Source organism: Acinonyx jubatus, chromosome A2 (genome assembly GCF_027475565.1).
Source record: "Acinonyx jubatus isolate Ajub_Pintada_27869175 chromosome A2, VMU_Ajub_asm_v1.0, whole genome shotgun sequence".
NCBI classification, from domain to species: Eukaryota; Metazoa; Chordata; class Mammalia; order Carnivora; family Felidae; genus Acinonyx; species Acinonyx jubatus.
In genome coordinates, this window is record NC_069383.1 from 162,412,154 (window position 1) to 162,439,881 (window position 27,728).

The 27,728-nt window shown below is 55.9% G+C and overlaps 1 protein-coding gene across 4 annotated transcripts; it reads right to left on the reverse strand.

Moving 5' to 3' along the window:
* Positions 1-1,521: 1,521 nt before the first annotated feature.
* CHAF1A (chromatin assembly factor 1 subunit A) lies at positions 1,522-27,728 on the reverse strand. Of its 4 annotated transcripts, none has more exons than XM_027049581.2 (15): positions 27,418-27,728; positions 24,179-24,229; positions 22,513-23,381; positions 17,553-17,609; positions 15,062-15,291; positions 14,849-14,909; positions 14,449-14,517; positions 11,433-11,659; positions 10,726-10,894; positions 10,500-10,577; positions 9,945-10,037; positions 8,774-9,026; positions 7,594-8,084; positions 2,698-2,794; positions 1,522-2,001 (listed from the first exon to the last, which is right to left on the reverse strand). In XM_027049581.2, the coding sequence occupies exons 1-15, from the start codon at positions 27,683-27,685 to the stop codon at positions 1,901-1,903; spliced, it is 3,114 nt and encodes a 1,037-aa protein (XP_026905382.2). In that variant the 5' UTR covers positions 27,686-27,728; the 3' UTR covers positions 1,522-1,900. The 4 variants fall into 4 exon arrangements, with proteins under 4 accessions (XP_026905382.2, XP_026905381.2, XP_026905383.2 ...); XM_027049580.2 differs by having other exon boundaries at positions 10,500-10,580; positions 27,418-27,726; XM_027049582.2 differs by lacking the exon at positions 27,418-27,728 and adding an exon at positions 26,960-27,354 and having other exon boundaries at positions 10,500-10,580.

The window sequence follows — 27,728 nt, forward strand, 5'->3', positions numbered from 1 at the left end:
GTGGGAGGAGGTGAGACACGCCAGGCTGCAGGTGTCAAAGAGGGAGGAGGGAAGAGGGGCCCGAGTCAACACCGGCACCTCTGGGAGCTAGAAGGTAGGGAAACGGCCCCCCTCCGGGATGTCCGGGAGGCACGGATTTTTATAACCCGAGGCCCACGTTGAGACTTTTGACTTCCCCGAACTGTAAAAGCACGTTTGGTTTTAAGCCACATTGGCAGTGATTTGTTACAGCAGCCACAGGAAATGAATAAACGGGGAGGCGCTGTCCCTGGTCACACCCCAAGGTGAGATGCCAGTAACCACTCACCTGCACTGTCCCCTCCTCTCCCCCCAGACCGGCCCAGCTCCAGCCCTTCCAAGACCCTCCCCGCCCCCGCACAGAGGCCTGTGGCAGCCGGTTCTCCGGCCACCGCCAACTGGGTGGTGGACAGACTTGAAGCTCGGAGGCCCCGAATGTAATTCCAAAACCAAGCGTCGCCCATAGACCCCCCCCCCCCCCCCCCGCCAGCGGACAGCCCCCGCCTGTGCCTTTGCTTCCCACCTGGGCCACCGGCTACTCTGTTCTCACACAGGGCAAGACCTGGGACTGTCCTCCTTTGCTCTCCCATCTTGGAAACCCAACACAACCTGTCCCCCTGGCCCCACCACGTCCCCTCCCTGCCCCACTGCTACGTGGAGCTGATTGCAAGTAGTTGGGTGGCCGATTAGAACGGGTTTCAGGGGACCTGAGGGGTCTGAGGTGGTCCCATTCACAGATGTACTACAGCTGTACTCCCCTCTCCCAGGGAGCCCCGGTCAAGGCCCAGGCCCTCACCCTGCAACTGGGGTGTTCGTCAGTCCTGCCCAAATGCGTGGGAGAAATGGGGCCCTTGCCTTTGAGTGCCCCGAGGGTAGGGTGGGGTGGGGTCACCCTGTGTTGGCCACATCCGGTCCATGCAGAACGTGGACTCGGCAGCTGCCTCCCTCGTCTCCCGTGGGGGCGGCAGGAACAAACGGGGAGCCCAGGCTGAGTGGAGTCCACGAGCTCTGCCAGAATCTCAGCTCCCCCCCCCCCCCCCCCCGCCGGGTCTCCGACGCGCTCAGATGCCTCTGGGGGGCCTGCCACAGCCCCAACATAGAGCCGCTTCAGGGCCTCGGTGACCAGGGCCCAGGAGCCCACAGCCACCTGCACGCTCTTCCCAAGCTGTGGCCCGACCCCGATACCGATCTGGAAGCCCAGTTCGGGTCCCGGCGGCTGGACTGGACTGCTCATCTCAGGGACGGGCGGGGGGGGACTGGCTGGCGTGCGTACCTCCCGAGAAGCCTTCACCTTGAACTAGGTCAGCACAGGGGTGAGGATTTCACAACAAAGCTGGGATGGTGCTTTCGCAAGGTGCAGGCCTCTATACAAAGGACAGAGGCACGCGAGGGGTTAGGGGCGTGCCAGCTGGGCACGGGCAGCGGGGCGGCTCAGGCCCCAGGTAACAGCACACACCCACTCACGAGAAACGATGTGTCCGAAAAGAAGACAGACGCGCCGGGTCAGGGCTGGACAAGAGGTTTATACACACCCACATGGGGTCTGGGAGCCGCAGCGGGCTCCAACTCATTTACAAGCATTTCATCACAGTGCCTGCTCCGGGGCCCGCAGGGCGTGACCAGGCTTTCCCTGTACAGGTCCTCACATCGCGATAATGCTTTATTAAAGGGCAGATTAATATGCAGCTTTTGGGGGGAACATTTTTACAAGTATCAAAAGGAACCAATCAAGCATCCTATATAAAACTTTCCAGACCTCAGGGGAGGTCTGCGAAGCAGGACAAAGTGCTCTTCACACAGACTCGCAGGACTTTCAAGTATCCAAGAGGCGTTTGTGAATCCCTAAACCATCCTACACGCACGCACCGGGCCGGTGGGGCGCTCAGCAGGGGCCGAGCGAGCTGGCGGGCGGGGGACTCTCGCTGCTGTCCATCCCCGCGGACCCCCCAGCTCCGGAAGCGGTTCCACACGGGGCCTGGGCCTCTGCAAGGCAAGAGAGGGAGGGGGCTTCAGCCGACCGCACCCCAACACCGGGGAGGGGCTCAAGCTGCTGTCCCCCACATACCCCCTCGAGACAGCTGTATTCACTGCCCTCAGACCCCGTCCCCTCCTTCGTTCACTCAGCAAGTTCAGTTCAGCCTCCCTCGCCACCCATACCGGCCCTGCTGTGCGTCCTGTCCTCACAACTGACCCCTGTACTTCCGATCCCCCCTGCCCCCTCCCCCGCCCCAGAAATCCACCGGGCTCCCACCTCTCCCCCGGGTCTCCCTGAGCCCTGTCTACGGCCGAGACCACCCCAGGACTCCGCCACTCTGCCTCATGGTACTCAGCCCACAGGTCAACGCCACAGGGGCAGCACTGTGGATTCTCTCAGAAGCTTCTGGAACAGTGCCATGATTTGGGTGGTCAGCACCCAAATGCCAGACCATTACTGCACCTGTTTCTGCTACGGCTACCGTAGTCCAGTCCTGATGTGCCCACGGCAGCTTTCAGACCAGTCAGACCCTCCAGGGCCCGCACTGGAACCCACTGCCCACACCCACCCCGGCCCACCCAGTGCCTTTTGGGGTCCCATCACGCAGCCTCGCTGTTTACGGACAAGAGGCGCGTGGGAGCAAAAGGGCACGTTCTCCCCTTCCGGCCAGGCTGATGAAAGAGGAGGGCTTGGGCCTTTCTCACCCCCAACATCCGAGATGTCCAGGATCACACAGTCGCCGTCCTCCTCTTCCTCCTCCTCCGTGTCTGCCTGGAACCCATCCAGGTCCCCAGCTCCAACCTGGACAGACAAGGGCGCACAGGCCATCAACAGCAGCAGCAGAAGCAGACGGGCCACAGGTGGGGCAGGGGGGCTGCTGTGCCCTCCCCTCCACCTCTACCTGTTCTGGCAACAAACTTGAGGAGTCTGCTTGAGAGCCTATCAGCAAAGGAACCCTGGGGGACGGGGAGTTTCTGTCAAAAGACCTCACTCAGATCTCCGAAAACTACCACGAGCATTATCTGCGAACTGTCTCTGACTTAGAGACCTGGATTTCTGGTTCACTCATGCTTAGATCACTTCTGCCAGGGACAACACCATCCAAGCAACTGCGGGCGGGGGCCAGGCAGGGCCTCCACTGACGGCAGAATTTCCCCCGACATCCTGGAGCCGTTTCCATCGGCTTTCACCAGAGAGGACAGAAAGCGTGAAAGGGAGGACTGATTTTAAACACCAACCATCCACACGGCCGCCTTTGTGAACGACAAAGAACCAGCCGAGGCAGAGGTGGGCCTATTTCAACAGAAGGCCTATTTCTCACGACACTCTTGGAACTTCTCCACTACAGAAATCTGCCTTTGCCGGAGAAGGGGTGACAGACGGCACAAGGCCACTGGGGGTGTGCAGACTGCCGCCGGGCCCAGCCGGGCAGCCCCACGGACACGACAAGGGCCCCCAGAGTGAGCCGTGCTGCCGACGGCCGGACGCCAAGGGGGACTCCCAACCACCCACGTCGAAAGAATCCCCGGGCTGAGGACAGACGGCCCGGCCCTCAACTACGCCACTCAGGAGGCACTCGGCTGGGTCTGCCAGGCAAAAGGGACCCACCCATCGTCCCCGCTCACGGGCCCCGCAGACGGGACACGCGAGTGCAGGTGAACAAGGCTTCCCACGGCTCCGCCGGTTTTCAGATGAGCCACCAAGCGCAGCCCTCCGGGACGGGCCAGGCTTCCACCGGGAGACTCAGGGAGGACACCCCGAGTCCCGCTGTGTGGCCACGACAAAGCTCGGCAGCTGGGAAGAACCCGGTTTCGGGTCATCTTGAGCCCAGACTTCTGGCCGGGGAGGGAACACAGAACCTCTCCCCGCTTTAAACTAAAACCGAGGCGCAGAGCTCGCTGACCAGGGCACCTGCTGAACCCACGCGTATCGGGAGCACTTTGAACTCACACAGACTTTTAAACTCCCACAAATGAAAACAGCCCAACAACTACCCCCAAGGGTACAGAAGCACCGGCGGCTTTACCGAAACGCAAGTGGAAGCACTCTGCGTGCGCCTGCGCCTTCCAACCTACCTTCTAGAAGTCTACCCGGGTCTCCCGCTCTATGTGGGTGCCGTGCGGTGGGGGGCCGGCTCAGCGCGTGCCCCAAAGCCATTCCCCCCTCCCCGGCTTCTAAAACAGAGCCGGAGTTTTGTTGGGGGCTGCTGGCCAGTCCCTTTCCCAGCCTCTCCCGCAGCTGATGGGCTGTGCCAACGATTCTGGCCAGAGAGACTCGGGAGGAAGTCTGTCGGGGACAGTGTCCCTTTCCAGCTGAACGGAGCCTCTGCCACCTCGGTCCTGGGGGCAGGAGGGGCGACAGCCATCCTGTGACCATGAGGACCAAGGCCACATACTAAGGAAGGAGGCAGCGGGACACGGGGAGCCCGTCAGCACAGGAGCCGAGGACCTCTCGTTGCTGAGACAAACCCTCCTGTATTGATGCCGTGGCTTTGGGGCCCCGTTACCGGTGGCCCGACACGAGGGGACCGTGGAGGAGGGTGTCCCACTCTGCAGAGCAGGGGCGAGGCTAGCTGCCCGTGGAACCACTCCCAGAGCATCCCCGGAGCATCCCCAGAGCCGGGTGTTCCGGGCTTCTCAGCCCATGACGCACACACCGTGCAGGCCCACACTGTGGTCCTGGGCCCGTCACATGCCATTTCCTGAGGGGTTTTTAAAATGCAGGCTTTCGATTCCTCCCTCAGACCTACTGAGTCAGAACCACTGGGTCCAGCAAGCCCAGGACTCCAAAGATTTGGTCTGCTCTGAGTGCTGCTTCTGTCCAGAACAGTTTTAGACCCCCAGGGACAGCAGGTGAGCCGCACGCAGGGCCCGGAGCGTGGTTCACGTGCCGTGTGGCCTTCGGCTGAGTTCCCCACGCCGCTGAGCCTCTGCAAGGCCTCCCCCGTGAACGGGGAACGAAAGCACCGGGCTGCTGTTCGCATGTATCATCAGCTGAGACTCCCCGTGTCATGGATTCCCAGACACACACTTTCTCATGCATCCACGAGTCCCCTGGCGGGGGGGGGGGGGGGGGGGGGGGAGGGGGGGGTTACCCTAGGTTAACTGGGAGCATTTTTTCTTTCCTGGTGTCTCAGTAAGATGATGAAGCATCTCGCCAATGAAACACGGGGATTCGTAAGAAGTGCCTACCGTAGTACCTGGCATGTAAGGAAACGCGTAACAGGGGCTAAAATCAAGGTTTTCCGTGCAAACGTGGGTCATGAACACAAATGAGGACGACCACGGGTGGAAGAGGACAGTGGGGCTCGGGATGCAGCCGTGACCGTCACGCGAGGACGTGTGACTCTCACCCACGCCAGTGAAACAGACAGGGACACAGCAGGGCCCTGAGGGACGACGGAAGGGCAGAGGCCTGCAGCTGCTGCTCAGATGGGGGGACAAACCAGGCTGCTGTCCAGCCACGTTCCCACTGCTGCTTTCAACCGGAGCCAGTCACACTCAGCTTCCTCCTTAGACTGCTTGGGTGACACCAGCACGGACCACGAGAAGCTCCCACGGCTCAAGCACAGCTTGAACACAAAACAGACCCAACAGGACATCCGGGAGCCCGACCCCCTCCCGCTCCCGCCAGGCACCGGCACTCACTCTGCTGGTCCCTCTTCTCTCGTTGCGGCTCGTTTCGGCTGAGGTCCAGGGAAGGAAGTTGTTTGTGGGTCTGAGGCCCCGACCCTAACCCAGTGGGCTCCCCAAGGTATAAGCCGTGTCCACGGGCCAGGCGGAGCCCTGCACACAGCCTTGCACTGAGGACAGGTAACACGGACAGTTTAAAAGGAAGGTTTACGACGTATCAAAGGCCTGGGGCGCCTGGGTGGCTCATTCAGTTAAGCGTCTGACTTCAGCTCAGGTCACGATCGCACAGTTCACGAGATCGAGCCCTGCATGGGGCTCCGTGTGGACAGTGTGGAGCCTACTCGGGATTCTCTCTCTGCGCTTCCCTCACTTGTGCTCTCTCTCTCTCTCTCTCAAAATAAATAAATAGACTTAAAAACAAACAATAACCAACATACCAAAGGCCTCATCTGTCTGCTGCCAGCAGGGAGGTGGGCTGACACCCCCCCCCCGGGGGGTAATCTCTCCTGCTTCCCTGTTCTAATGGCCACTTTATTTCCTAAGCCAGATGGTGACTAATGTGGGCAGGAGCGGGGCGTGAGGGGGCATCACCATCCGGCCTTTGGCACACAGCTCCCCAAGCCACACCTCCCCTGCAGAGGACACTGGACGTGAGCAGGAGACCTGACTTTTAAGACCCCCCCCCCCCCCCCCCGTCTCATCCCCATAAAACCTCTAACTCTGAGTTGCCTGCCTAAAACGAGGACCCAGTGCTCATCCTGAAAATAGGTTTCCAGTGAGACTCAGAGGCGGGATAGAAAAGAAACTTGTTACACTCACGGTCCAGGAAGGAAAAAAACAGACACACCCAACATCAGCGAAGGCTGCCGCTGGGGCACCTGCCCCTTGGGGCACGCAGAGGGCCCCGGAGGCCACTCCACACGGGTGTCCCCAGGAGGCCGCCCACCCCCCAGGTCCCCACACTCTGCTCTGGGTACTTGCTCCCGAGCTGCCTGTTTGTGATTAGGCCACTATTCCTGTGACAAATTCCTATCTGTGCCTCCCATCCGATGGGTTCTGCTCATCGCCACCTACAAACTCTAGCAGGGGTCCCTGATGCAGAATAAATGCTTAACAGTCACGTTAAGTGAATGTAAAAGCAAAAAGAGATTTAAAAAACTAAAAACTGGGGGTGGCTGGGTGGCTCAGTTGGTTGAGCATCCAACTCTTGATTTCTTCTCAGATCACAGCCACGGTTCGTGGGTGGGATCGAGCCCAACGCGCACACTGACAGTGGGGGGGGAGCCTGCTTGCGATTGTCTCTCTTTCCCTCTCCCAGTGCCCCTTCCCCACTCATGCTTGCTCTTTCTCAAAATTATTTTTAGAAAGTTAAAAACAAAACAAAACACTAAACTAAAAAGTCATCGCATGGAACCTGTCGGGTGCTAAAAGGAAACGAGCTATCCAGCCACGAAAAAACACGGAAGAATCGGACACACACAGAGCGACGCGAGAAGCCAATCTGAAAAGGCTACACGCTGCGTGCACCCAAGCCTGTGATTCTGGAAAAGACAAAACGACGGGGACAGCAGATGCGTGGTCCCCCGGAGTGCGGAGGGAAGGACGGATGAGCAGACGGAACCCAGGGCACGTTCAGGTCCGCGGAGGGGCTCTGTGGTGGACACACGCCATCGTACGCCTGCCCAAACCCGCAGAACACGCAGCACCAGGCAAGACCCCTAACGTCAACCGGGACTCTGGGTGAGGAGGACACGTGGACGCAGGCTGTCCGTGACGACAGACGCACGGCTCTGGCGCCGGGTCAACAGTGGGGCAACTGCAGCTGGGGACAGGGGGGCGCATGGGAAACCGCTATGCTTTCTGATCACTCTTGCCGCCGATCTACAACGGCTCTAAACAATGCACTTTACTGCAGACAAGAAAGCCCTTGGGGGGGATCGCCCCGCCCCGCCCCGCCCCGCCCCTCACCTGCCCATCGTGCCTGCGCTTCTTCATGAACTGGGTGATGCACATGCTGCCCGCGGACTTCCTCTTCAGCGACATGGGCGTCCCCTGGCCGGGCCCCGCGGCCGGGATGCTGCCACTGTCCTCCCTGGTGGCCGAGGGCACCACGGTGACGTAACTCCACTGGCACGGCACGGGCAGGTGCTCCTGGTCAAAGCTCTTCAGCACCTGCGGGTGGACGTACCAGCACATCCTGAAGTCAGGCCTCTTCTCGTACACCGAGTTCTCAGAAATGATCCGCTTGAGCCTGGCCTTGGAGGGGACGGCGGCGTCCTCGCTGCTGGTGGGGGTCTGTGGGCGGGAAGAGCCGGGGCTCGGCGGGCTGGCGGAGCTGCTGTCGGGACTGCCCGTGTCCTTGCCGAGCAGCCCTCGGCGGCAACACTCCTGGAACTCCCGGATGATCACCTTGCTTCCGTTCACGTTCCCGTGCAGCAGCGGGAGCAGCTGGGCCAAGACTGGCAGGGGAAGGGGACACGGGGGGGGGGGGGGGGGGGGGGCAGGAGACACGAGGAGAAGAGAACAAACATCGCACGCTGCTCCCTGGTCGGTCACCAAGGTTAAGACACACGGTCAGCTTCGAGAGGGCCTTTTTTTTTTTTTTTTTTTTTTAAATAAAAAACAAAACAAAAAACCACAACTTTATTTCTAAAGCAGGCTCCACACCCAGTGTGGACCCCGAGGCAGGGCTTGAACTCACGACCCTGAGATCAAGACCTAAGCGGAGCCCAAGAGTCCGATGCTTAACTGACTGAGCCCCAGGCGCCCTCGGGTGGCCTTCTAAGGGCAGGTTTGAGACACAGGAAGTAGCTGCAGAAAGTCTGTGAAGGCCAAGCTTCCCGGGGGGGGGGCGGGGGGGGGGGGTGTCTCTGGCTGAACCACCACGCCTGACACCACGAGCCTATTTCTCCTTAGTTATGGCCGCCACGCTCTCCGGGGAAGCGTGCTAATTAAAGTAGCTGCCCTGTGTGGCTGGTGTATTGAAGGCTGAACAGACGCGCTCAGCAAGCGCTGGCTTTCGTTGTCTGTTGAAAGACCTTGCACGTTTTAACCCAGACACCTAACAAAGTCTTCCTGGGCCCAGGACAGCCGGGGGCCCGACCCCCTCCCGCTCCCGCTCCCGCTCCCGCCAGGCACCGGCACTCACTCTGCTGGTCCCTCTTCTCTCGTTTGGAGGCCTTGGGCGTCTGCTCCTCCTCCGAGGGGACCGTCTCCAGGAGGCACGCCGTGAACTGCTGGAGCACCTTCAGGTCGGCGCCTCCGTCCTTGTCGGCCGCCCAGACGCACCCGATCTTCACAGGCTGGAGCACGCGGAACCTCTTCCCCTTGGCCAGAAACTCGTCCCACTCCTTGGCCTTCAGTTTCTGGCGAACCTTGTGGTTCTCTGGGTCGGCACACTCCTTGCAGGTGGGAGAACAATGCTTACTTTGGGGTCCCCGGGGGCCCTGTGCCCTCTCATCCCGCCTCCGGAACGGTGAGAAGGAAGAAGAGCGTGCTGGGGCAGCGCAGGGCCGCCCGCAGTCAGGGCCGCCGCACCCCCAGGCCCCACTGCGTCCTGCACCCCTCTTCTAACGCTACCAGTCGGGAAACGGCAGAGTGTTTCCCTAGACTCAACCGTGACTGCCACGTGTGCCCCTTGCTGTCTGGAAGCATTCCCTCTGGCCACGACCGGCCAAAGTCTCAGGTATTTTCCTAATGTCACCAGTAACGCTCTCAAGGCCACTCGGGACTTCCTGGTGAGTATGTCATGCCAAGGCTCTCAAATCACCAACCCCAAATCTCATGCCCAGTTCAACCGCCGGGCCCGGCACCTTCCACACCGGGCCCGGCTCCATTCTCAAACACCGGTGAGCTCGTGGGCACCTCAGACGTGCCTACCTTGCTAGCTGGAAGCGTGTAAGACGCATCGACCCCTCCAGTCTGACTTGGAGACACAAAACCTACCCCCCCCCACCGCCCGGGGCCGTTTCTCCACTGCCCAAACACTGCATCCCGACAGGCCATCGAAAGTTCCACTGTCTGGCAGGGTCCAGAAAGTCAGTGGTGGGGGTTGGGGGTTAACCAAGGGGCACGGGAGCACCTCCTGGAGAGATGGAAAAGTCCGAGATTTCATTTGGGGTGATGGATTTACAAATGCCAATTGTTAAAGCTCACTGCACGTCTTCTTGTAAGCTCCAACCTTAGCTAAGGAAACGTAAACAGACCCGACGCGGTTTAGTGCCCTGACCCGCAAACCTCATGGCATCACTGTCACAGCCCCAGGCTGGGGCCCGGCCGAGCTCTCTCGGGGACCGTCCCCTCCCCGCTCGCCCCCTTACCTCGGTGACCCCCTCGTCCTCAGACAGGTACCCGTGGGGCACGAAGAAGCCATCATCCTCATCTTCATCGTCTCCCACTTCGTCGTCATCGTCCTCAAAAGGAAAACAAAGGACGTTCACGACACGCAGCCCCAGAGTGTCGATTTCGCTTGGAACGTGAATCTGCGAACACCTGGCAGACGTTTTTCTGGACGCCACAAGCACCGGGAGAAACTTGGGGACCGATCCCAGTGGCTGACAGCGGGCCGGCGTCAGGTACCACACGGCGCGCGAAGCCACCCAGATGCGAGACGGGGACGGGGGGTGCGGAGACCACAGTGGACCAGGGGGCAAGTGGGCCCCAGGTAACAGCGGGGGACGCTTCTTGCCTCCACTGCCAAGCGGGCTGGTGTCACCAGGTAAGGTTTCCGAAGACAAGCTGGAAATGGGGACGTTCGAGGCTGCCCGAAACGTTCAGGCAGCCCCGTGGGCCAAGCGGGGGCCGTGTTGCGAGTGGACTCAGCCCGGGGCCTGCCTTCCGGGCGAAGCCTGAAGCCAGCGCGGGCAGGTGCTCACCCCCTCACTGTGGGACAGGGACTCTCCCGGCTCTTCCTCCTCCCACTCCTCGTCGCTGTCCACCTCGTAGTCCAGGAGCTTCTGGGAAAACAAAGGCACCGTGCGTCAGTCAGAGCAGAAAAGCGACAATACTCGTGGAATCCAGGAGACCCGCGTACAAAAGGCAAGACGAGAAGGAAACGCAGACAGGCGTGCCTGGACCGTCGGAGGTCTGCCACGTGCTCACCCTGTCTTGCGCCCAGGGGTCCCGCGGGTGGATGACGGTCGTCTTCTTATTCCACGTGCCCCAGTACGCCGGTCGGTGATTCTCCGAAAACTGCAGGAGTTTCATCCTGCCAAACTTCTTCCTTTCGGGAACGCCGTCGACCTTGCCGCTCTCCACGATCACCACATCGCTGAGGGGGAGCCAGCAAACTCAGGAACGCGCCTCCCCCGCAACGCGCCCGCTTGCCACCCAGGCTTCCCGAGGAAGCAGGCTGTAAGCATCTTACGAAGACGGGTGACCGCCTGGTCCCAACGAAGCTAAGGAGCATTTACTCCAGGGACACAAAGCCGACGAGGAGGGAGAAACAAGATTGCTAAGTTGCTGGCCCACAGCACTGATACAAGTAGGGTGGTGCAGAATGAGCAGACCAACAAGCACGGGGAAACGTCCCCCCAGGGAGGCTGGCACGGAACCAAGATCCCTGCCCCGAGAGTCCGGGAAGCCAGGACAGGAATCCGCACTCCACAGCAGCAGCTTCCTGCAAAGCCACTGCACACGGGGCTGCAAGAGCTCATGGGACGCCCGAAGAGAGACAAGTGGCCCAAAGCCAAGCCAGCAGCAGACCAGAACCCAGGGCTCTGTCCCGGGCCCCTCCCTTCCCAGCCTCTCCGACTGTGCTCTGACTTCACCAACAGGTAGACGACCGTCCCCCCGCCCCGGCCACTAACCTGTTACAGGTGTCTGTGTTTCGGTTGGAAACCACGGTGGGTCCGGACCTGAGGGGCTGCCGGCCTCTCAGATCCTTCAGGAAGGAGAACTCGCCGTTCTGCTGCCGGAGGAGCTGGTCCAACTGATCACAGAGGTCCTGGTCGAAGGCGGTCCGAAACCGAGGGGCAAGGACCATGTGCTCTTTAATTTCAAAGGGGGCAAACTTCCCGCAAGAGCCGGCCAGGGTCTGAAATGGAGAAGAGGGTGTGACGGCACTCCCGCGTGCTGGGACGGCCGCCTCTCGGCAGCCGCGAGGACGAGCCGCTCGGCACACAGCACACTGCTCTTCAGATTCATCCGGGTTGGGAAGTCCCAGGAGACACACAAGAGGCCACATGCCATGTGACGTCACCTACACGGGTTTCTGGAAAAGGCAAACCTACGGGGTTGGAGGTCACTTCAGCAGGTGCCAGGGGCTGGGGATGGGGGGAGGAGGCTGTGGACTGTCAGGGAACCCTATGGGGTGACAGAAACACTCTAGATCTGGACTATGCGGGTGCCGTGGAGTCCCACACGTTGTCAGCCTCACTGAACGGGCAAATTTTCCTATCAACACCTCAATAAACACGGCTCTTTAAAAAGTAGCAGTGAGGGATGCCTGGGTGGCTCAGTCAGTTAAGCATCTTACTTTGGCTCAGGTCATCTCACGATTCCAGAGTTCAAGCCCCATGTCAGGTTCTACACAGACAGCTACAGAGCCTGCTTGGGATTCTCTCTCTCCTTCTCTCTGCACCTCCCCTGCTTGTGCATGCATACCCCCTCTCCCTCAAAATAAAAAACAAACGAAAATAATACATTAAAAAAAGTTTCTTAAATAATGAAAAGTAAGAAGGGGGGAGGTGAGTGATAAAAGCAGAGCTCCCAGGTGAGGAAACCGAGACCCGGGAGAGTGACTTTACCCAGAGCCGCACCACAGCCTGGCTTACGGCCTGGAGCCCATCCCCCCCACCGACCCCACCAGAGGCTGCCGTGGACCTGACACATCAGCGTCTGTGTCCGAAGAGTCACATCCACCGCAGATTCCGGTGGGCTTAGTGTCCCCTCCCAGAGCTCCTTTGGCACCAGCAATGTGTTTGTCAGTGGATCCCAAAGCTGGCAGTGCACGAGGACACGGGCAGTGGGGAGGACAGTCCATGGCTGTGACGTTCGTATAAGAAAGCCAGGCTTCGGGGCGCCTGGGTGGCTCAGTCGGTTGAGCGTCCGACTTCAGCTCAGGTCACGATCTCGCGGTCCGTGAGTTCGAGCCCCGCGTCAGGCTCTGGGCTGATGGCTCGGAGCCTGGAGCCTGCTTCCGATTCTGTGTCTCCCTCTCTCTCTGCCCCTCCCCCGTTCATGCTCTGTCTCTCTCTGTCTCAAAAATAAATAAACGTTAAAAAAAAAAAATTTTTTTTTTTTTTAAAATAAGAAAGCCAGGCTTCAACCTCACGGAGGAAAGAGTGCTGCGGCTGACAGCCTGCATCACGGCCACGTAGCAGGCCGTCCAGGGGCTGCCGAAATCCCCGCTGCGCACGCCAGGCTCGTGGGATGCTCTGGGACGGGATCCAGGCTCCATGACTTTGTAATCCCTCGTGATTCCAACTCACAGCCCGAGGTGAGAAGCAGCAGACTGCCCGCCTCCCTCCCTCCCTGTCCCGTGCTGGGACACCGGGTACCACACAGGACAGAGTTAGGGCCGTGCCCCACACGACAACTACAGAGATCAGCCAAGCTAAGGGACTCCACATAAAAGCACAACGAGCAAAAACTAAAACAAAAGAACCACCAACAAGCAAAAAGCAAAACACACTGGGAAAGAGAACGTATCTGTCTATGGCCACAGGGTACACAAGGCTCTGCAACCACATGCAAATAAAAAATCTTCAATGTTGCCACTGAAACAAAACCTCTGTACAACAGAAGATGCCACGAACAGGTTAGACGGCGGGTCACAGACCGAGAGGGAGTATCTGCTGTGTGTATCACCAAGAATGAAAATCCTGGCTGCATAAACAGCTCCCAGAGGTCAGAGGAAAAGCCAACCTTGCAGAAAAATGGGTAAAAAATAGGAATTGGCAAGTCACAGAAGAAAGAAAATGGTAAACAAATACAAAACGGTGTCTAACTGGAACCAAGGAAAAATGTAAAGTGAAAAAGGATATCAGTTTCTTTTGACCCATTGGGTTAGTGAAGTTAAAAAAACCGAGCGTCTGGCCCGCTTCTAGGTGGTTGTCCTAAAGGAAGGCACAGGTACAGAGAGGAGTGTTAGTGACACACCGTGTGCCCCTGACGGGGCATCAACAGGGCAATGGACAGATAAACTGCGACGCCATCCACACTACGAAAGCGCGAGCAGCGATAGAAAGAACAAGCAGACCCAAGCGTACCAGCACAGAGAGAATCCAAGATACGGCTACAAAAACAAAGCAGGGACAGGACAGTTCGTGATTTATTACGTGTATAAACACACCAACACATGAAGGGATGTGAATGCAGAGAAAGCGTTAGACGGACACCCTTGCACTGGGGGAGATGGGTCCCGTCCGGAGCATGGAGGGAGGGGGAAGGGAGCCTGGCGTCTCTGGAGGCAGATGCCGGTAGAAGGGGACAGATGCCAGGCTGAGGAAGCCGAATTCCGTGCTGAATTCCGAACTGTCCTTTTGTGCCTAGTCTTGCCTCCCATCTGGAGCGTCAGCTCCCTGAGGGCGAGGACTGGCTCTCCCCAGACATCCTCCCCGACAGCTGCTAAGGCAAAACTGTTTAGGAAGCAACCTCCAAACACCTGGCAGTAGTTTGAGCAAGCCTGACACTTTTCGCCTGGTGAGACGACAAAATACCGAGCCTCCGGATTCTACCAGGAATCAGAGCTCCCTCCAGGAGGCAAGCGGGGACCTCCTCTGGCTGAAAGGGAAGCTAGCTGGCCAGAAGATACCCTTATATTTTCAAAAGGAGGAGCAGGCCAAAGACAAAAAGCCAAGCCAGAGGAGGCCGGCTGCTCACCTTGGGGGCCTGTGGGGTCTTTGGTTTCTGGAAGAACCTCGTGATTTCAGCCTTCTCTGCTTTAATGCGCTGCAACGGAAGAAAAGAGAAGCACAAAGAAGTGGCGAGAAGCAGTGTGTGTCTGCAAACACGCCGAAGGCCCCCCCGGAAGGGGAGCCCCGGCATTTTTAAGCGGAAAGCATTACTTCGAGGTCTGCCCTCGAAACCCACCGACCCCAGCCCCAGCCGGGCACCAGCCCACCTCCGTGCCAGGCGCGGAGTACGGGGAGCCTGCCGGCCACCGGAGGGTGTGTGCACACGTGGCAGTCCCCGCCAGGGCCACCTGGCTCCCCAGGACGAAGCAACACCGGGCAGCAGTCGAGCGGACTGAACACTCCGCAGCCCTGGGAGAACAGCCTACCTTCTCCTCCTGCCGCAACCGTTTCTCCTCTTCCTTCTTCCTCTTCTCCTCCAGCTTCGCCCTGAGACGTGAGACACAGCTTCAGCCCGCAGGCACAGTTGCACGCCACGCCAGCCTGGGCTCGCCAGAGGCCGCTCCAGGGTCCCCGGCGGCCTGGGGCTGCACGCCCCGCCCCCAGCGCCCCCCGCCCCGCCCCCGCCAGGGCACACGCACTCCAGCGCCTCCTGTCGCTCCTTGCGCCGCTCCTCCTTGAGCCTCTGCTTCTCCGCCTTCTCCCTCTCCTCCTTCTCCCGTTTCTCGCGCCTCTCCTTCTCCTTCAGCTCCTTCTCTTCCTCCTTCTTCTTCTTGGCTTCCTCCTTGGCCCGCTTGGCCTCCTCCTTCAGCTTCTCCTTTTCTTCTTTCTCTGCCCGTAGCTTGAGCTGCTTGCCCAGACGCTCCCTGTCCTGCGGCCGAGAGACAAGGCGCGGCTGGGCCCCTGCGCGTCTCCCAGAGGGCCAGCCGCCCGCCCAAGCCGCCTCCCCCCGCTCCCCGGGGCTGCGAGAAAGGTGAGGGCCACCAGCCACTTGTCAGGGACCTTGCTGGCAATTCGAAGTAAGCGTCTTGGTGTGCCTCTGGCTTCTCGCGGTCCGCGAGTTCGAGCCCCGCGTCGGGCTCTGTCTGGGCTGATGGCTCCGAGCCTGGAGCCTGCTTCCGATTCTGCGACTCCCTCCCTCACTGTCCCTTCCCCGCTCACGCGCTCTCTCTCTCTCAAAAATAAATAAACCTTAAAGAAAGTTTAAGATTCATTCAAAATACCACGTATAAACGTGGGCCAGTGTTACTCTCTTTTTCACTAAATTAGAAAAGATTAAAGAAGAACCTCCAGGGACGCCTGGGTGGTTCAGTCAGTTAAGCTTCTGACTTCAGCTCAGGTCGTGATCTCACAGGTTTGTGGGTTCGAGCCCCGCGTCGGGCTCTGTGCGGACAGCTCGGAGCCTGGAGCCTCCTTTGGATTCTGTGCCTCCCTCTCTCTCTGCCCCTCCCCCACGCATGTCCTGTCTCTCTCATCAAAAATAACATTAAAAATTTTTTTTCAATTAAAAAAAAAAAAAAAAAGAACCACCTCCAGGCTACCCGCTGTTAGGCTTGAACCACATTTATTTAACCAGAAAGCCGTGACGAAACACAGACAGAAATGCCTATAGGTTCTACTTCTCTATCTTTAAAACAAAAGCATTTTTCCTTCGTTTCTCCCCAAACCATGTAAGATGATAGGGTTTTATTTCCTCTGAAATGGAAGAACGGGATGAGATGAGGAGCAGGAATGTGCTAAATAAGGGGGAAATAAATGAGAATAAACAGTACAAGCAAGAAATGACCTTATCTTTACATCGGCTCCTCATTCCGAACAGCTGGTACGTGGCCTGAGGCACTGTGCTATTCTGTAACCTTGAACTCCTCCTGAACAAGGTGGCCTGCCAGGCAGAGGTGCCTCCTTTTGCCACAGCAACGGGTCACTTTCAAGGCCCATTTCCATCAGAAATGGGTTTCCCAACATCAGGACCCTGGCAACTCGGTTTTCGTCTAGCCGTAGGACTATGCCCTTGTCTATACCCTCTGCCCTGAGAAACCCCTGGTTGCTTTAACAAAAGCCATGGCGGCATGCCATGAGAGATGTCTGGGCTGTTCCCGTTCTCACACCGTTTCCTCTACATCTTCCTGTGACTCACAGGACACTTGAAGAAGGTGTCTGGTCTGGGGATGGTAATGACACCAACAGTGTCTGTGCAAGGGGATGCCCTGCTTCTCATTGCTAAATAAGACAAGGCTTCTGGAAATCAGCCATACTGGAGCCCCGTCTCCATCCCCACCCCACCTCGGAGATTCCGACAAAGAATGAGATAAACCCTAAAAACGCCATCAAGATCTGACCCACAGAGGCCGAATGCCACCGTGAGGTGCACGGCACAGGGAGCAGCCGGTGAGCACACGGCCCGCCCCTTCCACCAGCTGGCGTGGGGGAGACGCCCGCTGGCCCTCTCCTCCACGGCAATGAGAAAAAAGTGCTCTGCTTTGCAGTGTGTGACATGAGGTGACCCCAGAAAACAGAAGTGAAGCCTCAGAAGGGATCACTGCACAAGAATCACCCGTCCGGTGTCGTGGCCACCAAACCAGCACGGCAGGTGGGAAGGGGCCTGGGACACAGGGACAGGGACTGGCTCCTTTGGAAGGCAAGGCTCAACCACAATGGGATGCCCAACCATCCAGCCAGTACTAACAACAACAATAATAAGAGAAAAGTCTGTGAGCAAAATCTTCGGACGATTTAGCAAAGCTAAAAATGATGCGACCCATGAGTCCCAGGGCACAGTTGTGTGAAGTGAAGCAACTATCAGTGATGGTCAGGACAAGCAGGGAAAGGGGACAACAGGACCTTGCTTACTGTTTATTTATTTATTTTAAGTTTATTTATTTTTGAGACAGAGAGAGACAGAGCATGAACGGGGGAGGGGCAGAGAGAGAGGGAGACCCAGAATCGGAAACAGGCTCCAGGCTCCGAGCCATCAGCCCAGAGCCCGACGCGGGGCTCGAACTCACGGACCGTGAGATCGTGACCTGGCTGACGTCGGACGCTTAACCGACCGAGCCACCCAGGCGCCCCGCTTGCTTACTGTTTAATGCAAAAAGCACAGGTTAACGTTCTACTTCAAGGGGAATGTCTTACTCTTTGCAGTCTGAGCTTGTCCTTCTCTGCAGAAGCTTTGGCCAGTTTCTTAGTTATCTGAAATGAGAGACGTTTCTCTTTCAACACGGGTTGTTTCAGTCACTACATCGCATAGAGCAAATCACACACTTCTTTGGGCAAGAAAGGGGGGTAGGGATAAGGGATTCACACGATTAAGAACTTCTTTACGAAAAGCCTACAACGTTCCAAGTGACCAGTTTCCACCAATTAGAACCAAAACACTAAAATGTCCTAGTGGGGTCGTGATCTGCAATGAACACATACATCCATGCCTCTGGGGATATGACCGAGGAGACAGACGACCAAAATGAAGGGGGCCAACCAGAGGAAAAACAGGGCAGGCTCAAAAATAAGTGCCGTGGACAGCCAGCCTCGGTGTCAGGCAGGTGACACGGAGTAGAAGGGTTTACGACAGGGGACAGAGGACGCACCCCGTCCAAAAGGGACAGAGCTCTTACTGGCCTGCAGCCCAGCAGTCCTGCTCCTTCAGATTTTTCCAAGAACGGGTGATGCTGGGAACTGCATTTAAGTTTTGTAGGCAATGTGTAAAAGTTAACACTACATGAATTAAACCAAACACATCTACGGGCTGGATTCCCAGGAGCCACCAATCTGTACTCTCCGCCTAGCGCGGCTTTGAGAACGTGGAGTGAATGTTCAGGAGAAAAGCTCAGCTTGCCAGAGGTGGCGATCGGGTCTAGTCCCCTATATCCTAGAGTATGACATTCCCTACCATCCTGCCGCAAAGCGAGCCTGGGCCGGGAGGACTCAGCAAGACGCACCGCTGGGTTCACTCACCAGGCTGGCGGCGTGGCCTCAGGTAGGAGTATGAGCACGTTCAGACTACTGGCCTAAGCTATCTCCAGAGCGGGGAATCCTGAAACCCAAACCATCAGCTGGCCAAACAGGAGGAGAGAGAGCTCAGGCCAGAAAAGCAGTAACTGCCCAGGCTCCCTTGAGCCTTGGAGAGGCAGCCAAAAACTGGGACTGACGTGGAACTGAAAAACCAAAGGCCTGTTTCTCTTGAAACGCTCGGACACACTGACAAAAACCGCACGGCGATGATCTATTTGGGAAAGTCCAAAACCTCTTCCAGGATAAAACTTACAGACCAACACATTCAACAAGACATCCTTCCCACTGTGGATTACATCTTCCCTTAGGAAATGGCTGAGCAGAGGCATAGGAAAGCCACGCACACTGTGCTCGAGCCTGGCTGCACTAAGCACGTAGCAGCGCAAACGCCCAGTTACCAAAGCGGTTTTACCAAGGGCTTAAGAGAAAGCACCTGCCTTCTCCAGAGTCACTTTGCCTGCCAAGTCTGCGGTCCTCACCCCCACCATAAAGGACTGAACAGCAGAATCTGCACGTTGCTGTATCTGTCGTTGTCCTGTGCGTTCAAATTTACAGTATTGAATGTGATCCAGACTGCTGTGCGAGAGCACCCGGGGAAAGCACATCGGGTCAGTCTTGCCCGCACTTCGTGAGTTTCAGTTGCAAATTCAACGTCCCCTCCCGCCGTGCTGAGTCCAGGCACGGCAGAGTTGACAGGATTCCCAGGAGCCGACTAAGGACGTCCAGCAATCAGAGCAATTACCATTTCGTGCAGAACCCATATCTATTGCTTCCCTGGGCTCTCAGGTGGACCTTCCTGGTCTGATATAACGTTATCTCCTTGACATTCGGCCCAAGTGCTCATGGAGCTCTCTCCAAGTCTAGGCCGTATGTGTTACCTATTTGGAATTCAGCTGCCAAAAACAAGATCCACGATCCCGGAAGGAAGCTGAAATACACACATCAACTATCCCACGTCGTCAATACTGATTTAACGAGATGCATGAACATTCTTGTACTTTATTTGGCAGGATCCTCTCAGAGCCGCTTGTTCTGATTTTATACATAAGGAGACCTCATCTCTTAGCTCATAAGCAGCAGCGAACGAGGTGCAGAGTAGTGGGCATGCAGGAGTAGCTAAAAACCCAATCACAGGGAAGAGATACAACCCAAATTGGTCCAGCCATAGTCGAGGGCAAGCAGGCAAAAATTAGTGTGTGCATTCCTGGGACCTCGAAATTCTACTCCACAGCAGCCCAAGGAAACATGTAGAAGGAAGCACATTGTTCTGTCTTGGCTGAGAACGAGAAATGGAACCATCCACCAACCAGAATGAGTCTGTGAGCTACAGTTTGTCCACACGAGAGGTATAAGATATGGCAGCTAACAAGAGATACATCATCCCAGCCCAATGATTTCACACCCCAGAATGAAAAAGAAACATATTTACAGCACATGGCTCAGGTGAGGAAACAAAATGATACTGTATATTCCCAAGGGAGGCCTCACATACACCACACAGAGAAACGTAAAATGACAGCCTCCCAGGAGAGACAGGGGGGCCAGAGAGGACTGGCATGCTTCCTTTATGTTCTTTAAACACGAAGAACTTAATACTTGTGTCATTTAAGTTCTACAGGGAAAAGTTCCAGCGATCTGGGTTCATTTGTATAGATGCAAAGATTCCAGGAACACAGCTGTATCAACATCATCATTTATGGAAAGATAATCTTGAATCTCCAGTAAAGGAGGATCAATGACAGTTAAAATGCAAACAAACTTGAGAAATGGTTCTATCCTATCCCAAATGGTAAAACACTCTTGCTAAATAGCAACCGTTTGGCTAGTTTCTGACTTGTAATCTGACCCTGGATTACTTAAAATAGGTGTTCATAAATGACTGTTTTTTCAAAGTGAGATTCTCTAGAACCCTGAGAGTACTTAAAACAACAACACAAAAACCCCAACAGAATGAAGCTCTCTGGGTAGACTATACATCAGACTCCCTTGGGAAGAGACAACAGGATCTGTATTTTAACAAGTGCCCTGAAAGGGAAACACACACACACACACACACACACACACACACACACACACACTACAGGGCCAGCGAATGCCTAGCGATTCCAATGCAAAAATCTTACAGTACCAACTCCAGGAATGATAGAGCCAAATAAAACCGAACGTGTTACAGTGGTATGAAAACTCCTGCTGCAGAAGGGGAAGGCGATAAAGTACAAGGCTGCGGGTGTCGTTGCAAATGGTCTGTCTCCAGCCACGTCCTCAGGCTGCGTGGCCCTCTGGGCGCCCAGAGGCTCCCCATGATCACCTCATTTTGCTCATCCTTTTGGTGTCGACCGCCATCAGGGGGCGCTACCTCTACCCTTGTGATGGACCAGCCCACCTGTGGGTGGCAGGGGCAATTTTCTGCCACAGGCTCTGGGGTCATCTGAACCTTGGCCACTCACAGCGTACGATTATTTGCAAAGCTGTGTGAGAACACCGCCTTCTAGAGCATTTCAAAAGTGCAAGCCTGTGTTCAGAGTCAGACCGAGCATCTTAGGTGCAGGCCTTCCCAGCTGAGCACCCTCGGCTGTCTGGAGTGCTGTGTGGGCCAGCAGACAGACACCGAATTGTTTCACGACAAGGCCCAACTATGTCACTTCCCGATTCTCGGGCCTTGCTGTGGGAACAAAAACAAACTTAAAAAATGAAGTGATTAAGAAGAATGGAAACACGTGTACCCGTCCTGTTCTCGAGGCTAACTGGCTGCACCACGTCATGTGACAGGAAGCAGCAGAATGGAAGGGTTTCAAGCGATTGGCTGACCCAAACAAGATGGCTGACAACAAAAAGGGACTTCAGCCCTGATTCTGAGAGTCTGATTAATGGCTCAGGCGGAAGTTTGAAAATGTACATCCATCTGCAACATTTAGAAACTTAGAAGAAAACAAAGACTTCCACTTTTGATATTTTGAAAGCCTGAAGTGAAAGCGATCTTCTTCTTCTCTCTTGCACCTCTCAGGATATAAATGACATGAAATTGTCTAGAAAAATAATTTTTCCTCCAGAGATCAAATTTCAGAAAGTGAGCAAGGTCAAATCAAGCAGGTAGATATTGAATGATCCAACCAGGATCTAATTTACATTAAACAAACAAACAAACAAACAAACAGCGGTGGGGGGGGCCGGGGGGAGCGCCTGGGTGGCTCAGTTGGTTAATTTTAACTCAGGTCACGATCTCGCGGTTCGTGGGATCGAGCCCCAAGCGCCGCGTCAGGCTCTGCACTGATAGTGCTCACAGCACAGAGCCTCCTTGGGATGGGTGACTCCGGACGCTGGACGTAGAGCTTACTTAAACGAAAACAAAAACAAAAACCTAAAGTAAACAAAAATTCTACCAATACAAAAAACAAACCAAAAAAAAAAACCACCCCAAAAACCCAAAACAAAACACCGTTAAACACACCTCTGGATTCTTGACTGATATTACCAGTTTCAACCCCAAGACCCTATGGGCAGATGAGAACAGAGACGGCCGTCATCATGCTCGTCGCAAAGCGGGGACACCAACAAGCATTTCAGAGGCCATCCTTCTGTGGGCCTGAAAAACGGTGCCAGGTTTTTCTTTTGTTCTTGCTGCTCTGGGGGAGGGTTTCCGATGGCTGGCTAGGCGGACGAGGGCTGACCCTACAGAATCCCCAGTTTATCCTTCCTGTGGCCTTGGGGCCTTTCCACCAACGCTGACTCACTTTTTACCATCAAGACCCTTACAGGGCTCTCGGAACAGGAAGAAGAAATGGAGGGAACTCACATTTGCCATGAGGGCTCATGGTCGCCTGCTGGCAACCGTTCCGTCACTAAAACTGCTGAGTTACCAGCAGCATTCGTTAGGCGTGAACAACCACGGCTACCAAGACGGCACTTGACACACTGGGGGCTAACAGGGCCACCCCCGGACACCCCTAATGGTTCTGGATATCGAAAGAATTCCGCATCTGTTTGCGGCCCCACCTGCTTGGCCACCAAGCACCTGGATGACACGGCGGTCCCAGGCAACTCCTGTCAGCACTGCCACACGCTGGCACTGAGCAGAGATACTTACTCTGCGGATGGGTGTGGAGGTGGGGAAGGGTCCGGGACTGCTGGGATGCCTTTTGGGAGCAGACCGCCCCTCGGGTGAGCTGGTAGGAGAGGAAGAACCCTCGGACGAGTGGCTAAGAACAGAGTCTTCCTCGGGGCCGGACTCCAGCATCTCGCTGTCAGAGGGCAAGCCCTGGTCTGCAGGTGGCGTGGGAGGAGACTTGGTTCGGGGAGGTTTTGCAGCCAGTATGTCCTCCAAGACCACCACGGGCACCTTCCCTTTGAACAGGATGCCCCTGGCTTCACTCCAACCGTCCTGGTCCTTCTCGGAGCCTGTTCTCAGACCACCTGCCAGCTCGGGGCCGCTCTGGAACGAGCCTTCCTGCCCCTCTCCACTCCTCTCTGCACCTCTGGAGCCAGCACCCTCCTCCTCTGCTTCGCATGGAATGTCGGAAAGGGTCTCTTCAGCACACGTCAGCTCGTCCTTCAGACTGGCCTCCGGCAGCCCCCTCTCACCTCCAGCTTCTTCTCCGGCCCCACTCACGGCCTCCTCGGAGGGAGAGGCGGCAGACTTTAGCTTACTAAGGGCCGCGACGCCATCTAGCCGGTCCCTCGAGTCCTCCGTCAAATCGGTGATGACCGTGGTCTGGCCAATACTGGTTTTGACTGTACTTCTTAAAAAGTTATCTAAGGGACCCTTCCCGTTGACAAGTTTTGGATTAAAATCTATGTCAGAACCCATATGACAGGTGTTCTCCAAGTTGTCCAAAGAGGTCTCCAGATGAGGGACTCGGCCTTGTGCAGGGGCACCCTCAGGGCTCCTCGTGTCATCCGACGCGTCCTCACTTTTCTCCTTTGGGACAAGGTTCAGGCGCTTGAAGGGCAGGCGAGCTGAAACAGAGGGGAGGGGGGGGGCGTCTTTACAGGGGAAGCGAGGAGAGCAACAGCTCATCTGTACTCGAACATTCCACGTGCTCAGCAAGTATCAGCCTTGCTGGGCTCGAGGCGGGGCTGGGGGGGATTTCTCTAGAAAACACTCCTGTCCTCAGGTGCCCCAGTTGGCCCCTGCCCCTAATCCTTTCACCTCCGACACTGCAGCCCTTAACGTGACTCCCCTCAACACCAAACTTGCTATCTGTCCCCACAGGAGGAGGGAAGCTGCTACAGGGAACCAGATACCGAGTTTTAACAACCAGAAACCATGGTCTTGTATACGGTCCGGTCTGCCCTGAGAGCAGATATACTACCCTTCTCACACAGAAGGATTTGGACGCATTTATCTTCCTGTACAGTGGTTCAACCAGGGGAAGGTGTGCCCGTCGGGAATGTCTGGGGAAGCCTGGAGACGTCACTGGTTGTCATGACATGGGCAAAGTGACCAGGGACACCGCTAAACTCTACGATATACAGGACAGAATGTCAACAGAGCTGAAGTAGAGAAACCTTACAAAAGTCAGTGACCGCTGGATTTGCTCCTGGAAATCTAAGAAATCAGTGATGCAACCAAATGGGTTTCCTTCCAGTTGGAGGTACGAGTGTTTACCTCCCACGCCCCCCACGGGCCCCTTGATGGTCCTGCCGACGACCCCAACAGAAGGCCTCTGCTCGGAGGAAAGTAAAAACACAACTGAGGAGACCATGAAGGATACAAATTGTGAACAGTATAGAACCCCTTCCCAGAAAGCTACCTTGTATTAACTTCTTGACTGGAAAAGCTGGTCTGTCTTTGCAATCCATGGCTGTGAATAAAAGTACCAAAGGACAAGTTACTAAAAGGTGGAAATCCTGAAGTAGTAAATGCATATGCAGCACCTCATATGTCCAAGGCGGTTGTCCCGTGGGGGCAATTTTTGTTTGCCACCCCTACCCCCAGGGCCTCTGGCAACGTTTAGGGAAATTTTTGGTTGTTTTACGGAGCGGGGGGGCATCTAGGGGTTAGAGGACACAGATACTGCTAAATATCCTAAAATACACAGGACAGTACCCACGACAGAATTTTCTGCCCCAAATCTTAATAGGTCGAGAAATTCTGCTCTCAACACTGTCACATCTTCTCATCTCCTTGTGGCGCTTATCGCTCTGAAAGTTACATTGTTTATTATGTCTCCCTCCCAACAGGAAGCCTGTAACAACAGGGAGAAGAGTTCCATACCACACCCTTGGCACCTAGCTCAGAACTGGCACTCGGTGGGAAACCAACGAGTACGGTAATAGGGACAGCGGAAAGGGGAATGATGGGGCACCCACTGGCTCAGTTGTGGGGCATTACTTAAGAATAAAATCTTCAGTGGGGCGCCTGGGTGGCTCAGTCGGTTAAGCATCCAAATCTTGATTTCAATCAGGTCATGATCTCTTGGTTCGTTCGTGAGATCAAGCCCCACGTCGGGCTCTGCGCCGACAGCGTAGAAGCTGCTTGGGATTCTCTCTCTCTTTCTGCCCCCACCCCTTGCACTTTGGCTTTCTCTCTCTCTCTCTCTCTCTCTCTCCCCCCCGTCTCAGAATAAAATTGAAAAAAAAAAATCTTTAAAAAAAGAAAAAAGGAATGAGTGCAAGCAAAGATGAGAGAAAATAATGTGTTAGCAATTTCACCATTAATGACCCCAAAATGTTTTCCTCCAATCCAACCCCTCCTCACTACCAAATCTATAAAATCAGAATAGGGCTTATTGTTTTTTAAATTTTTTTTTTTAACGTTTTTTTATTTCTGATACAGAGAGACAGACAGAGCATGAATGGGGGAGGGTCAGAGAGAGGGAGACACAGAAACTGAAACAGGCTCCAGGCTCTGAGCTGTCTGCACAGAGCCTGACGTGGGGCTCGAACTCACGGACCACAAGATCATGACCTTGAGCCGAAGTCGGACGCTTAACCAACTGAGCCACCCAGGTGCCCCTAGGGCTTATTGTTTTAAAATAAGAATCTATAAATCTTGCCAGGCTGGAGCTAAAGTGCTGTCAGGAAATAAAGGAGAATGTTTTCCTGCATGAAAAAAAAAAAAAATCTCAGGAAAGGCATCTAATAATAATATCAAAGCTGATACAGAAATGACGGCAAACAGAGCTAAGTCTTTGGAAAAAAATATCCTTAAATCGGTTAGAGTAAGTTTGAAAGCTGACACCTGCTAGGATATCTGGCTTGAAAAAACTTACCTGGGGCATGCTACCTAAGTTTTGTAAAAGATACATACAAGGGAGCATTTGTAAAAAGCTAAAAACCTTGGCTGTCCCCCAAGCTGAGAAGATAAGAAAAGTACCCCGAGGATGCACATTTCCTTTCTACCCAATTCCAGACAACATCATCCTCAAGTTCTGTTACCCAAGTATGTTCTTCCCCTCTTAACTGAAGGTACATAATCTCTACCTACTTACATTTACTTCTAGGACAACCCCAAGTATTCCTGGTGTGGCCCCGAGTCACCAGCTCTGATGCGAGCAGAAGGCAAGTGACCTGGGCCCCAAAGCTACAAGCTGACACAAAACAGTAGCCCACCCAGGGATCCAGATCGTTCAGCGGTACACGTACAATTCACACACACTCGTGTGTAGTCACCAATGCTCTTCATTCTAAGATTACACCCCTCCTAATTTCATCTAGCCTTTAAACATCCCTTCCTTTTATGAGAGGAGGGTCACAGTAGGGAGTGCTTTTTAATTTTTTTTTTTTTAACGTTTATTTATTTTTGAGACAGAGAGAGACAGAGCGTGAACGGGGAGGGGCAGAGAGAGAGGGAGACACAGAATCTGAAACAGGCTCCAGGCTCTGAGCTGTCAGCACAGAGCCCGACGCGGGGCTCGAACTCACAGACCGGGAGATCATGACCTGAGCCGAAGTCGGATGCTTTAACCGACCGAGCCACCCAAGCGCCCCTAATTTTTTTTTTTTAATTAAACATTCTTACGGGACCAAGTGACTGTCGATGACAATCAGCCCCAACTTTATTTATAGGAATTTTAGGTCTCTGAAATTTCAAAGTCGGGAAACAATTGAAAGAATGGTTCTCAACTAGGGGGCGATTCTGCGCCCCCCACCAGAGGCCCCTTGGCAGTACCTGGATACGCATTTGGTGTCACAAATAGGGAAAAGGGGTTGGCACAGGGATCTAATGGGCGGAGGCCATGGATGCTACTCAACACCCCAGGAGTGCACAGGATAGCCCCCAATGTCAACGCTGCCCAGGTGTTGGGTTAGACTAGTTGATTTCCTTGTCAACCCTTATCTGTCGGGCACTTCCTATGTGCCAAGCATTGCGTCAAGGGCTAGGGATACAATGGGAGTCAAGCAAGGTAGACAGGCAGTCTGGTCTTCCTTGGTTCGCCATCCCACGTTTCGGAGGCTCTGGCAGGTGCCAGAAAGCCCCCTTCCAAGATGGGGTGGGGGAGGGGAAGACAGGTCTTCACCTTGCACGGCGGGCAGGATCAAGAACCCCCGAGTCCCAGCTCCCTGGCGATCCCACCAGCCAGGGCTCTTACCTGGGCTTGCCCTGAGCCGCAGACGCAGCGTTCTGGTCCCCGAACCCGTGTGACCCCGGGCCTCAGTTTCCCCACCCGGCCAGAGGGCCGCTGCACGGTCCGACTTGCTCAGGGGGCACAAACGCACTCGGCAACCTGCAAAGCCAGCCCTTTCGCCTCCCTGGGCCTCAGTCTCCCCTCCTGGCCACACCGACCCGTCACCGCAGAGAGCCCTGGAAGGACGAACTGACGCAAAAGCGCCGGGAAAAAAAATGGTCGCGGCGCAACAATAACGTCAAGGAGGGCGCCCTGCGGGTCGCGAAGGCCCTCGCTCAGCTTGTAACGGCCGCACCGACCAAACGCCCGCCGAAGAGGAGCGGGCCCGGGGCCGGGAGGCCCGTCCGCCCCCAACCGCCACCTCGGCCTGCGCAGGCCGCGCGCCGCGCCCCCCCTTCCCCTCGGCGCGGGCCCGAACCGACCTGCGGCCGCTCCCCTGGCGCCCGGCGCCCCGCACTCCAGCTCCTCCAGCATCGCCCCGGCGGCGGCTCGAGCTCCCCTCAGGCGGCGGTGGCGCGGGCTCCGTTCAGGCGGCCACTGCCGCTCGCCCTCCCGCCCGCGCCGCTGCTGCCGCGGCCGCCGAGCTCGTATTTGGCGGGAACCGCGGCGACCCCCGCAGCCCGCGCGGCGATTGGGCGAGGCCGCGTCACGTGGCAGCCCGCCTCGGGAAGAAGGGAGCGCCGGGAGCATCCTCGCGAGAGTCGAGGCTTCTATTCCTCCCCATGGCTCCCTT

Coding starts and splice junctions, on each gene's coding strand:
- CHAF1A (XM_027049580.2), bottom strand. CDS start 27,685: ATGCTCCCGGCGCTCCCTTCTTCCCGAGGCGGGCTGCCACGTGACGCG. Junction 15,292..17,552: donor ACAAGCTCAGACTGCAAAGA/GTAAGACATTCC, acceptor TCTCGGCCGCAG/GACAGGGAGCGTCTGGGCAA. Junction 9,027..9,944: donor AGGACGAGGGGGTCACCGAG/GTAAGGGGGCGA, acceptor CCCACCTGCAAG/GAGTGTGCCGACCCAGAGAA.